Source organism: Hakea prostrata, chromosome 3 (assembly GCF_041222555.1).
Source record: "Hakea prostrata isolate BN-2017 chromosome 3, UWA_Hpros_2, whole genome shotgun sequence".
Classification (NCBI taxonomy): domain Eukaryota; kingdom Viridiplantae; phylum Streptophyta; class Magnoliopsida; order Proteales; family Proteaceae; genus Hakea; species Hakea prostrata.
Genome location: NC_142602.1, coordinates 23,840,928 through 23,855,329, shown reverse-complemented (window position 1 = coordinate 23,855,329; position 14,402 = coordinate 23,840,928). Strand labels below are relative to the sequence as shown.

The following is a 14,402-nucleotide window of genomic DNA, read 5'->3' as shown; positions in this document are numbered from 1 at the left end:
TATTAGGGATAGTTAGAACATTCTTGCTAAGCAGGTTCTCCAATGAGATAAATTACACTTGACATACACCCACATGACCAAAGAATGATCTCTTATTGGAGCTAGCTGTTAACCTGTTGTCAGTTATTTGACAAAGATTTTCGTATAAAAGCTTTTGTGATATTATGAGTTTGAAACCATGAATTGTTTGAATGGCAGAATAATGCATATGCAAATTTCTGGGCTCATGGAACAAAGACTTTTTTCTTTAACTTGATCTTGGTGGCTTGTACCACCCATGTTTGTTATTGACAATAATTTTATAGCCTTCAGAAACTTTAGTATGGAGAGCTTAACATATTTTCATCTTTTGGAGGAAAAAATCTTAAAATAAGGAGAAAAGAAAAAAGAAGAAGAAGAAAGCCGTTCCTTCAAATCATGGTACTCAAAACTCAAAATTGATACTTAAGAATGGGAATTGAGATCCATAAGAATGAGAGAAACTATTCTTTTAGATGATGGTATCCAAGGAACTATTTTTCGCCCAGTTAGCCAACTGGCGAAATAAAAAAGCCAACAATATCAATATTTCAAAATTTCGCCGGAAAATCGACGATTTTCCGGCTAAACTTCAAAACTTTTTTTTGTTGACGATCGTGAAAGAGATAGAAGACACTGGTAGCAATGGCTCGGCGACATCATCAGATCGTTGAAGGAGAAGAAGAAGAAGAAAGAAAGAGAGAGAAAAAGAAACAGTTCATTTAAAACGATCTGTTAGAATCTCTCTCTGTGTAACCGTAGTAGCAGCGGCGACCGGATCATTGAAGAAGAAGAAGAAGAAATAAAGAAAGAGAGAAAAAGTAGCAGCAGGCTACAGCATCGGCGAGATATCGTTCCTTAATGGTATCAAACTCAAAGTAGACACCTTTTTTGTGGTTCATCGAAAAAGAAGATTTCATAAAAAAAAAAAAAAGAAGAAGAAGAAGAGTATATTCTTCAGTTGATGGTCATGTCCACTATAATTATTTTACTCTTCTTCCTTTCTAAATAAATAATCAATATTACAGAAAGAAGTTATAAATTGAGTATACAACCTCAAGTGAAAAAAGATTAGAAATGCTACATTATGGGTATAGTTGGATTAATTTGTAATAATCTTAAATTAAGGATTCAAAAGATGGAGCAACAATTATAAAACATCATTAACTACTCGGAGTAGTTAGTACACATGGTAAAAAAAAAAAGATTGAGTATGCAAGAGTTTATTACTATTTTTTAATTTAAGATTTAATTGAATTTTGGTACAAATCTTTTTTGGAGTACATTTTGTTCAATGTACGAAATATAAACTAAAACAAATGAAGATAGATAGAATCTTATTTAAAATTTGTTCAACTTCTAACAGAACTAACGTTGCTCAAATGTTCATGCCATCAATTACAGGTAAAATCCCACGTCTTCCGTTTCTCAGATGAAGACAAAAGAGCATCTGAGATGACAAAAGAACATCTGAAATTCTTCGGACGGCCTAGTGGTAATTCACTAATTCCTGATTCTATTTTATTTGCAGTTTTGCACCCCAACTCCTTAAAAAAGTAATCATGTAAGGAAACTTATCTTGGATACCGTAGAGGTCAGGTTGGTGCTTTCATATGCAACGTGTAAAGAAGATGATAACGCGTGCGAATCTTCTAGTGCTCCTGTGGATTCTGACAGTGACATTTGGGAGGCGAAAGATCCTAGGATCTATCAGGTATTGCACATTCGCGCCCATAACAAAACAGATAAGTGGGATCCATCAAAGCAAAAGGAAAGCTGACAGATAAGTGCATGGGATAGGGAAGGTAACTAGGTATATTCTGTGGGCCCATTTATGATTGTTTCAGTGCTAGTGTTTCTAGCACCAAATCAACAAATGGAACGAATAAAATTCCACTACCCGTGCCAAAAATTGGATCTTGCTAGGCTGCTACCATTGACACGGTGAATGTGAATCCAGATCATCACGTGGTCACGGAAGCACTTTGTGCTCCAGGATAATTTTACCACCATAAATTTTGTGGGACTCATAGATAAAAATAATAAGAAGAAAAAAAATCTGTCACGCAACCCCTGGGTCCCCCTGTATTTATGGTGGTAAAGCCGTGGAAGGGCACAGAGTGCTCCTCCAACAGGTAGCTGATTCGGACTATCACGTAGTGGCGTCTATTGTGCTTCGCGTTGGAATAGATGTTATGTAGGTTTTATTAAATTTTTGTCGCCCAAAATATCATTTGATTTGTTTTAAATAAAAACTGATTTATTCTTTAAGTTGGATATATGTATGCGTGGTGTTTTGAGTGGCTAAAATTTAATAAAGTCCATAGGACATTCATCCAATGTTAAACACTATAGATACCACAGCAACAACAACGGCAACACTAGCCTAGCAAAATCGTGAAAAATTACTCATTGGATTTTCGGATTTATTAGTGGATAGCCTTGGCGGGATGTGACTCCATATTCTCTATTGTATTCTCCTCATGCTTTCACCAAATATAATGAGGGAGGTGTACATTGTTTTGACCAAATGAATCAAAGATATAATATCTAGTGAGTCCTCTGTGTATCCTAGTTAGAGTAAAGCTCTCTCTATTCTTTTCACACCTCTCCATGACACAATAAAATAAAGATATGAGGGAATCACTAGTGATCCAAGCACTGATTTAAACTTCATAATTGGGCATTTCTTTTTAATATGTGGTGAAACGGCATGAAGAAAATACTAACCTTTAACCAATCTCACAGATAAAAGATCCAAACTCCCGAAAGACACCTTTGGTGGAAGAGTGATCTTGAGGCTTAGGGTCTCTGTGCATGGTATACGATCATGCGTCCCAATCATTATGGGGACATAACCAACTAATCTAGTGCCAACCATACTCCACGCACATTTTGACTAATATGATCCAATGATTTTTGGACACGGTTATAACAATAACATCCATACCCCTCTCGGTGAAAAAGAAGGGTTTGATTAGTATTGTTTGGAAAATATATTTTTATGAGAAATGGCTTGGATGATGTGCATTAAATGTACGGTACTATGTTGCTTACAATTGCGATCGCATTCCTTGTTTCAATCTCGACCGTACCCTATGCGGTGGTGCTCACTGCTCAGCACCCAAACAAGACCCATTTTTATGTGCTGCCTGTTTGTCTCGACGCACCAGTCGCCAGCGTAAAAGTTAGTCACAGTAACACACGCATGCGTCCGGGTGAAACCTGAGATTTATTATTTTATTTCTCTTTAGGAAAGGTGGCAAAGCATTAACCAACGGAAGCACAAAAGTCGGGTAGAACTGCAGTTACTTGAAACCGTTTCTCCTGTTCTTCGTCTCTGTATTGGTCTGTTGGCTCCTGTATCTTTAGCCTTCTGCCTTGAGAACTCGTGCATGGAGTTAATGAGTTTCATCTGCCCTAGGCATCCAACTGTAAGCATTTCCTCTTTTAATTCTCCATTGCTTGCTTCAAGTTTCTTCCATGCCCGATCCTTGCGCAGTAGTTGCTTTCCGTACTTCGTAATGGTTTTCAATAGTTCGCTCTTTGATTTTCTGGAGTTATTTTGGTGACGTGAAAGTGTTTGTACACTCTGTTTCTTTGTCTTTCTTTTATGATGAATGGAATTTCAAAGAAAAGTCATACATCGAAACTTTAACCATTTGTTTCGCGTGTTTTTAGTTGAGTTTCATTTCTCATTTTCTGGTTGATACTTTACAGGTGTGGGATGGAAAGGGCTTCTCCGAATGTTTCGAGCACATATATCCTTCTTGTTAAGTTGTTATGAATGTGATTTTTTTCACCAAAAAAAAAGAATGTGATTTTTAGATTTTTTTATTTTATTGTTTAGCTGTTGATATTCTTTTTTGTCCTTAACACTACTCACGGTTTTAGGTTTTGGCGTGAATTTTGTTTCGATAGTTATGATTGTGGTACTTGGATTAAGTGGAAGGAATGCTAAAAGAAGAACAAGGGTAGGATTGTTGTGACTTATTATTTATGTTTTATGGTCCTTCTTTGTGTATTCATTTGTACTACATGAACCAGATACGCATACACTTCTCTCTATAGATGGCTATCTAGACATAGATGCATGATACTACCATGTTTTTAAGTCTCTTACATATCAGTAAACCTGATGAATAACTACACAACATGTATCTTGGCCTTATCACAGAAAATTTGGGGTTAGCTCATCCATTGAATGAATATCAAGTGAAGTATGAAACAGCTCTACAAAACACAATGTGGTCCATGTTACCATTTTTTTAGTTAGTTAAGTTTTGGATTAAAAATGATCATACTCAGATAGGAAGGAAAACAGGGAGAGCAATTTTGTTAATCTGAATCTTGAAGGGAATGTTGCTAATTTGGATATCATGCGAATCCTTTGGACGTATGGAAATAGCCTTAATTAGTTAGTTGGAAACCTTTTATGATGAAGCGCCATATCATTTTTAATGCATCACATTTTACTGGAAAGAGGTAACCTGATGAAGATATCAAGGTGGTGGACATCAGAAAGAGATGGCCTGAAATTAGTTCAGGAGAAATAGTTTATTTTATTTATTTATTCATTTTTGGGTGGTGGTGTAAAGCATTGAGGTTATCATTTGGTTGTACAATGTTCAGCATAATATTTGGAATTTGCTTAGATGCCAAAGGAAGAATATGTAATGTTCCAACAGTATATTCCTAACATATTGTGCTGTGGACGGGAATGTTGTAATCTGCTATTATGAGAAAGCTTTGAATATTAATTTTTTCAAGAAAATGGAGGAGAGTTGCAACAAAATACAGAGATTCTTCAAACTTCTTGAGATCACACGGATTGGAAAAAGAAGAATATGTATTTTGTCCTCGAGCTTGGGACAGGGGTTTCTTCCCTTTTTTTTGCGGGGTGGGGACTGGATTTGTTGTGTATGAGCGAAAACAATATTATAAGGGCTTAGGTATTTGGGTCAGGTTTAGTTGGTTTCTGTTATTGAAATTAAGAACTATTTGAGATGATTTACTTTTTCTAGTGATACACTTAGGCTTCTATCTAGTGTTATGCTGTTGAGATTGCTGGTTTAGTATTTTCTGATTACTATTTCCATATCATGAAATTTGGGCCATCATACATTACTAAAATTTGATTTACAGTTGAATGGATACTATCCTCTATTTCTGCACGAGGCTTGAGATTCTTGGGTCAGTTTACTGTTCTTTTCATGCTGTCCTGAAATGCAGTCTGATTTTTTAATAAGACACCAGTTTTCCTACAATGGTTTGCTGCTTGATCTTATACTATAGTTCACTTGAAGTATTTAGCATTTCTTCACAGCTGAAATCTGTGTATTGACGATTTTGATTTGTTTTCTGTTGATATTCTTTCTCCTTTTGTTCCTTGATTAGTATTTCTTTTATGATACAATTGATACATAATTTCCACTTAGGATTTTGGTACCTTGACTGATCTGTCATTATTTAGCTGTTTTTTTCTTGATGTTTCAAAAATAATCTTGAAGTGCTTGTGTTTTCTTCTTGGACCTGTTGAGGGAACTGGTTTCTTGTAGTTGACAATGTTGATTGTTGGTTAGTAAAACTGGAACCCTAGTAAAATCGACTCTTATCCTTGGTAAAAGAAGCATAGCTTTTGTCCTTCCAGGACTATCCTATGATTACCATGTGATAAGTTAACATATTTTTACATACTGCTTCAGATTGCCCAGAAACATCATTCAGAGAAGATTTTCTTCAACCTGGTACCTGCTATTGGAGCATTTTTGCCTTTGTGTGATATAACCTTTCTGTTAAAGAGAGCTCTTCAAGGACAAAGTACTTTGTACCATGCGTGGTTTTTCAGTTGTTCTCAGTTTTCGGTCTGGGTAAGATTCCTGAACTTAAGTTGTTGGTGAGGCTTCCATGAGGTCTATATACTGAAAGTTGTTGAAACATTTTCCTTCTTTTTCTTTTTGTAGACTACTGTTATGCTTTTCTCAAAGTGTGACATCTGGTTCTTCATATTTTACAACCGCATCCTTATGTTTTGGTGGATTGCAAAACCTATCTTTGAAATCCCACACCTACAGACGGTGTTTTCCTCGTTAAAGGTACCAGAGTCGACTTTGATTTCTTTCTTCTGCATTAAGTTTGGATCACTGCTAGCTTCTCGCTTTGAACTTGACTAGTCTTTGGTATTTTGTGTTAATTCTTGTGGACAGTGTAAGATGGATAGGAAAATTTATCAGCCAGCTTTTAGCCTGTATAATTTTAACCGTTGGAATTCCAAGTATCCGCACAAAGATGAGTTGCAAAAATTTACTCTACTAATATAAAATTGTTATTTCTAGCAACACATAAGTTCAGTTATGGCTGGCTGATTTTGTAATGCACTTGCTCAATTAAGGAAAGGTTAGCTTTTCTCTCTTGTTCAGACCACCTACTTACGTTATCTAAACCCTCTGGAATCTAGTCAGATAAAAGTAAATCAATGAGTGGCTCAAACCTGAAACCTACACAACTAAATTCTAGGTGATGTACCAAATTACAACAATATCCAAGTATTGAGAAATATCATCTACAACAATGGCAATAGAAAACTCCCCTTCACAGCATTAGTCAACATGGGCCCACCATCGGGACAGTTAGGTGTTCAGGCCCTACCAGTTAAAATTGATCCCTGTTGGTTGCATTTGACATCATCCCAACCCTTAAGTTGCACCAGAATTGAATTAAACCATATTGTTTAGCTTTGACTGCAGCCTGTCAAATTCTAATGAACTTCAATGCATTCTGCAGTTGTCCATAATTATTTTTTTAATTAATTAATAATAATAATAATAATTATTTATAACAATTGCATGTTTGAAAAATTTAGAGGAATTAGCTGCTTTATGATATATGCTCTACAAAATCAAGCAGCTTAAGGACATGTCCTTACATGTTCCTCTTCAAGCTTTTAATTTTACAAACTATGTCAGCATTTTTTCCATCTTAAAATGCTGAACTGGAAATAAAGGCTTTTTATCTTATCTAAGAGACTGGTAGGGCATCAGCTCATAAGATTTCCAAACATGTGGTGTAGATGTAGAGACGTTATCGTAATAATCCAAAGTGCCACAAGAATTACCATTCTGTTCTACCAACACAAGACCATTATAAATTTTTACAAATCAGTGTTGAAACCAATACTTTAATGTGCTGAATTATAAGATGATCCAAGAAAGAAATTGTTGTAATTCTGGGTATATAAGATAGAAAATCTCTAGGATATTATTATTATGTAAGAGAATTTCTATTCTTTCTATACTTTTATTATTATAAATAAAGACTGATAGCGTCTCCTTGACACAAGCCAGAAGTTCTCAGACCATTCAACATGTTATTAGAGCTGAAGTTTATGGAGTTTGATGTCTCGTGTGTTTGAGGAGTTTTTGGAAAAAATAAATTTTCCTTTCATAATTTTCTAGAGAACACCACCATTAACTGCCGCCAGCCACCACAGACCACCGCTAGCCACCAAAGACCACTCTTATTATTATAAATAAAGATTGATAGTGTCTGCTGGCAGACCCTCTGCCACCTTGCAGTGGGACCCCTAGGACATCACCCTACCCTAGCAACACCACCCTTTGCCACCTTGCTATGAGGTGCCTAGGATATCGCTCGACTGTAGCAACAACCCCTAGGGCCTTGCTTCCCTCCGCCACCCTATCATCACCACCATAGAAACTTCCCTATCTTCTGCCTCCTCTCTTTTGACCTTTCGCAGTTCGCGCTCTTCTCTTTAACATTTTTCCCTTGGTGGTGAGCACCTTTTCTCCCACTAAGATTTATTTATACCCATTGATGGTGTGATTCCTTTTGTGTCAATGATCTTTTATTTGTTTCATTGTTTGACTCTCTGGTTCCAGATTAGCAATATCTATTGCATCTACTACTACCGTATCTACTGATTCGTTTGATGTGGAGGAGGTTCCAGTTATTTGTGAGCGTGTTTTTTCGTCTTTCCAGATGGACGACGTTAAACTCAACTAGAGAAATTATCTAAAATGGTCTTGTTAGAAAACAAGCATTAAATAATAAAAACAGCAGCTGAACTTGAACAAAGAAAAGAGAGAAGAAGAAGAAGAGAAGAGAGATGAAGAACTAGTAGAAGAGGCTTGTGATTCTTGCTTAAGAGTCTAGAATCACAAAGCCCTTTTATTTATAGCTTCTAATGAATCTAATACAACTTGAGAGACAAGTAATTGTCCTCTAGAAAAAGGAAACAAAAAATTACAACTTTAGTAACTTCCTAGCTCCTAAAATAGAAAATTCTGAAAATAGAAACTATTACCAAAATAGAAACTATGCTTTCTAAAAACTCCCAAAACTTATGTAGCAAGACTCCAACATTAAAAATAGAAAGTAGAGTAGCATCACTAGCATATATTGTTCAAGTGAACAGTAACACAGATTTTACTGTTCACGTGAATAGTGTCGGGAACAATAAATAGCCCAAGTGTATATACTTCAACACTCCCCCTCAAGCTGGAGTGTACACAAAGAAAACTTCAGGTTGCACAATAAGAATAAACTTGAAAAGTAGCACCAATCTTGAATCGTGTAGCAATGGCAGATGTCAATAAACACTGAGAAAACTTCACCCAGGAGATAATCAACACCAACTTAAAAAAAACTTTAATTCTTCGTGTCAATAGAACCATCCAATATTGAGAACAATCGACGATGTTGAAGACGAACAAAGTCCATAGGTATAGCAGGATCAAAGACACTATCCATATAATGCCGGTAGCAGGGAGAAATATCCACACTAGATCTTCAAAATTGTAACTTCAAAGTCCATATAAATGCTTGACAAGAACGCAAGTAGTAGGTAGGCAAAAAGCATTATCCACGTAATGCCGGTAGTAGGGAGAAATATCACGCTAAATCTTCAAAATTGCAACTCCAATGTCCATATAAATGCTTCACAAGAAGGCAAGTAATAGGCAAAGTATAGGTAGGTAAAAGGCAATATTGATTACTGTGGACCAAGTAGGTAGGTAAAAGACAGTATAGGTTACTGTGGACCAAGTAGCTAAGATAGTATGGGTTACTATGGACCAAATAGATAAGGTAAAAGACAGTATGGGTTATTGCGGACCAAGTAGGTAAGGTAAAAGACAATATGAGTTATTGTGGACCAAATAGATTAGGTAAAAGACAGTATGGGTTACTGCAGACCAAGTAGGTGAGGTAAAAGACATTATAGGTTACTGCGGACCAAGTAGGTAAGGTAGTATGGGTTACTACGGACCAAGTAGTTAGGTAAAGGACAATATAGGTAAAGACATGTAATGATATCGTTGTAGAATGCCATAAGTTGAGGACAAAGATCTTCACAAATAATATCCATCAGCACATCTTGAGTAGATATAGAATAAGGTACCATTCTCCCCCTCACGTGTAGCATTACATGTGGACAATTAATGATGACCAATGACAAGCATCTTAAAGTATGAGCACAAAAGAAACCCAAGAAGGAAAAGTAGCAGCCACAGAGCAGTGTATTATTCACCAATAAAGCTGATCAAGTAGCAGAAAATCATCTCACAGGACAAAGTCTTGTGCACCAAGGGGGAAAAAAATTTCTGGACCATCGCTAACCTTTAGGCAGGAGCAAATTAGATCAGGAAAAAAAAAAATATTGAACCAGCTTGGAATCTCAAAATTGCAGTAGTCGCTGCAGCAATCCACTCAGAAGAAGTGCAATTACAGTTGTTGCAGTAGTAGATATTATCAGATCTCGGACCATAGCAGCAAACTTCTACTAGATTTGAAACTCTAACAGATGTCGATATGAAGGAAAAGTAGTGCCCTAGGTCTTTGTAGAAGTATTAGATAAAAAGAAGGTTAAACTTGATTCTAAAATAAACAACGGAAGTAGTAGTAAAGCAAGAAGGTAGCAGCAGAATTTTTCAGAAGAGAGAAATTCAATGAAACAGGGGTTACTAGTATACGACTTGTAGCAGAACTTATAGCACAAACAGTGGAAGACAATTCTTAGGTCTTGCAATCCAAATTATGGGCATATCTTCGCAAGAATCAAGAAGAATCCCATGACATCAGTATAGTGTAGATCAAACTTCAGATTTGCACAAAAAAAAAGGGTAGTAGCAGCCTCAGTTGAATCAAATAGGTAGACATATCCCCAGAAAGCTTGGGGCCTTTTGTAGTATCAATACATAGATACTTGGTGCTTCAAAAGTCAAAGAAGAAGGACAGCCATTCACAATTACTGCAGCAAAGGTTGGGGCTGCCCTAGATAAGAAAAAGGAAAAAGAAGGAAAAAAAAACTGGGCAGCCAAGAGAGAGAAAACAGTCCCTAGGTTGATTAAACTTGCTCTGATGCCATGTTAGAAAATAAGCATTAAATAATCAAAACAGCAGCTGAACTTGAACAAAGAAAAGAGAGAAGAAGAAGAAGAGAAGAGAGATGAAGAACTAGTAGAAGAGGCTTGTGATTCTTGCTTAAGAGTCTAGAATCACAAAACCCTTTTATTTATAGCTTCTAATGAATCTAATACAACTTGAGAGACAAGTAATTGTCCTCTAGAAAAAGGAAACAAAAAATTACATCTTTAGTAACTTCCTAGCTCCTAAAATAGAAAATTCTGAAAATAGAAACTACTACCAAAATAGAAACTATGCTTTCTAAAAACTCCCAAAACTTATGTAGCAAGACTCCAACATTAGAAATAGAAAGTAGAGTAGCATCACTAGCATATATTGTTCAAGTGAACAGTAACATAGATTTTACTGTTCACGTGAACAGTACCGTGAACAGTAAAAACAGATTTTTTTTACTGTTCGCGTGAATAGTGTCGTGAATAGTAAATAGCCCAAGTGTATATACTTCAACAGGTCTCATTTTGTTGCTCTTGCAATGGGTGCTCATGGTCTTATCTGTCATTCTTCATGGTACAACAATCAAGCCTACAATGTCTGGTCTAGCTCAATATAAGTGGGAAACTAATGAATATCTTGTCATAGGTTTTTTGCTCTATTCTATTGAACTTGATATTGCTGAAAGCTACCTTCTTCTTGCCAATGCTGTTGTTGTATGGGAAGTTGCTAAGGATACACACTCCAAGGTTGGTAAGAATGTAGAGTGCTTTGAGAGTAAGAGAAAAATCCACCAGTCACAACAGAAGGAACTTACCTTTTCTCAATACTACATATACACTAAGGGTGTTATCAAAACTTATATTTTTATGGGAAATTTACCCAAACTTGTGTGATAAATGTTGTAGCCTATCAGAAGTGGGAAGATAAGCTCCCTACCTATGACTTTGTTGGCGGGTCTATAGGTGGAGTGTGTTTAGACCTGTGCCTAGATTCTTTCTCGTGAGCATTCCCTTCTCTGGAAAAAGCCAATGCTATGGTCAATACTGAAGATTGCCGAACGAACACCATGTTCTCACTATTGCAATAGAAAAGTCAGCTCTTTGCTGGCTTTGGTGATTCTTTCCATGGCATTCCTCTCCTGTCTCTTAGAGTTGTGGTACTGGTTCTGGTGGCCCTTCTGGTGCTCCCATCAAGCGATTGTTGTGGGCATGAATGTCACACTTAGGAAAATGTTGGAAACTTTATGGACGCCTACCTACTTCTATGGAGTAGGTCGTACTACTGGGTATGGGACTTCACAGGTGGCGGCCCATCAGGCCAACTTGGAAGACTCTAGTGCATTGATACCTCTCTCTTTAGATGAACTCCAACATCTCTGTCAATTGGTGATCAAGCTTGAGTTGTCTTCTTTTATGTAAATGTTAGTGCTAGTGTTGCTTCTGCCATAGTTACCCATTCTGAGCCTTCTTCCACCTTAGGTGTTATTTCCGGTTGCCACAGTGTGTCCTCAAGTCCATTCTCATGGGTTATTGACTATGGTGCAACCGATCACATGATTGCTTCATACTCTTTCTTTCATTCTTATTCTACTATTTCTTCTCATTTTGCTATTCGTATTGCTGATGGTTCACAATCCAGCTTTACACCTCCTTTGGCCTTAACTCATTAAAACTTTTTAATGTGGTTCCTATCCTGATACCTATGGCATTGTTGGCTACACTTGGAGTCATCTTGTCCTTGCCCACTCCTCTCCCCTCATTGCCTTATTTGGAAGATTTGGAATGTCAATATTGCTCTCAAGACCTGCAGTTCCTCATATTTTGGCAACACTTCCTCCCATGTTGCTAATTATCATGCCATTTCCTTGGACATACAGGCTTCCTCAATAGCCTTCTCAGCATTGAAGAAAAATCTATTTTTTTGGGCTCCTCTATCTTCTGGCTCAAGAAGAGAGTTTCCTGTATAAAAACATCCTGAATCAAATGGTTGTCCCTAGGTGACTTCAATGCTGCTTACTTTGACTAATCCAGAACTATATTCTGCTCCAAGCTTTTGACCTTTGACGGCTCCTATTGATAGCAATCAAATTTGAATTTGTTTGTTTCTTCTTCAATACCTTAAACCTTTCCTCAACTTCAGGTTCATTTTCCCAAACGGCTTTCTCAATTAGTTTATCCATCCTTCTCTGTTTGCCTCCTTGCATCTTATCCCTTCAACAAGAGGAAGTCTCTTCTTTATTCTCTCCCATAAACCAGGGCAGCCCCCCAGTCCAGATGGCTTCGTTATTGACATCTTCACTTCCTATTGGGATATCGTAAAATGGGACCTTGTCTTGGCTATCCATAGGATTTTCTTTGGTATCAACCAATCCTTCCTCTCCCTCCATCCCAAAGAAAGAAGGTGTCTCCTCTTTCTTTTACTTCTTCTGTCTCCCTAGGCTCATTTCTACAAATTCATTACAAGAGTTCTTGCCAATCACTTCAAGGGTAGTTGGTTCCTTTGTTAGTGATAGTTAATCAATCTTCATTTGGGTAGATGTATCTTTGACAACATTTTCTCTATAAGGTGCATGTTAGAGGCTTAATCACCATTGTCATTGGCATGCTGTTTGTATGAGGATTTACTTTCATAAAGCTTTTGACTCTGTCTCGGGACTTCATATCATCGTTGCTACACAAAATGTTCCTTCTTGCCTTTGTCAATTGGAACTGACCTTTCATGTGTTCTCCCTGTTTCTTTGTGCTCATTAATGGTAGTCCATTTGAATTCTTCACCAAAGTGGGATCCATCAGGTTTGTCCCCTTTCCTTGATGTGAACCGGGATCTAGGGTTGGATAGATTGAAGTAAAGCCCTAGATCTAAGTCCACCCACATGATCCTCTTCAGGAGAATCGGCAGTTTTCTAGGGTTTGTAATACCCTACAGTTGAAGGTAATTTAATGGGTACTAGGGTTTAGAAAGGGGTAGGGCTAAGTTCAGCTAGTGTTTACAATTTCTTGTTTGAAACTTTGCTGTCCTGTTGAATTCAGATCTGACTCTTCAAGTTTAGGGTTTTAGATTTTAGGATTTTATGGGTATTAGGGTTTCTAGGGTTTGGATGGGGCCTAGGGTTAGGTCAAGTGTTCAAGGAGTGATGGGGTTGCAAGTCCTAAAAGGGTTTAAGATTGGGTTGATTGGTTAAGTAGTTATAGGTCTTTGAAGTTTCTAAGGTTAGGGTTTTCTAATGGAGATTGCTGGAATATCTAGGGTTTACAGGGGAGAGGAAACACTGAAACCTAGGATTGAGGGTAGGGTTAGGGGAGGGGATCCTAATCTCCTAACAGGGTTAGGTCTTGGGTAGGGAAGTCTGGGGTTTAGGTTAGGTTTTCTGGGTTTAAAAATTCTGCAATTTCCAGAAGTGCTGCAAGCTGTAATGGGAAAAGGAAGAAGAAAGGAGAATAAGGATGGGCTGGGATTATAGTCTAGGGTTAGGGGTGGGTAGGGAATTAAGGTTTAGGGATGGGGGAGAGGTGCCGTTGAGTTTGGGGAGGGACATGAGGGCTTGCCCAGGGGGGGGGGGCTGGAATATGTAATTAGGGTTTGGAGGGGAGTGTTGTGGATGAGAGAGGAGAAGAGGGAACGGAGACTGGTGTTGGGGTGGGACCTTGGCACTTCTTTGGAGATGAAAGAAGGATGCTGGAATTTCAAAATTTCTGCAGAGGTCTTCATTCAATGGCTGCCGTAAGTCTCCTCCATGGAACCGACGACCTCTAGTCCTTGCTCCTTCAATCTCAATCAATTTTATTAATCATAAACTCGGCTGGTTACAATATTATGAGGCTTATTTATAGGTTTTAGAAGGATATCAGTCTATCACACTAGGACTATTACTTAAAAGACATTTCGAACTTAAACTTCTTTGACTAGGAGAAAGGACTCTTACTCACACAAGGATCCTTCCTATCTCACTCTAAAAGAGTCCGAATTGAAATCTAAGAGTAGGTATGGAATCCTTGCAAGAAATAGGA

At 37.5% G+C, this 14,402-nt stretch overlaps 1 protein-coding gene across 2 annotated transcripts in view; it reads left to right on the top strand.

The window, feature by feature from the left end:
* Nucleotides 1-3,163: 3,163 nt before the first annotated feature.
* ABCC13 (multidrug resistance-associated protein 11) overlaps nucleotides 3,164-14,402 on the top strand; it is an 84,999-nt gene continuing 73,760 nt past the window's right edge. Inside the window, exons 1-5 of one of the 2 annotated variants that reach the window (XM_089149947.1) lie at nucleotides 3,164-3,452; nucleotides 3,739-3,779; nucleotides 3,905-3,992; nucleotides 5,724-5,888; nucleotides 5,982-6,113. In XM_089149947.1, coding sequence (XP_089006073.1) covers nucleotides 3,414-3,452; nucleotides 3,739-3,779; nucleotides 3,905-3,992; nucleotides 5,724-5,888; nucleotides 5,982-6,113 — 465 coding nt within the window. In that variant the 5' untranslated portion in view covers nucleotides 3,164-3,413. The remainder of the gene's footprint in view (nucleotides 3,453-3,738; nucleotides 3,780-3,904; nucleotides 3,993-5,723; nucleotides 5,889-5,981; nucleotides 6,114-14,402) is intronic. The other variant, XM_089149946.1, reaches the window with a different exon arrangement.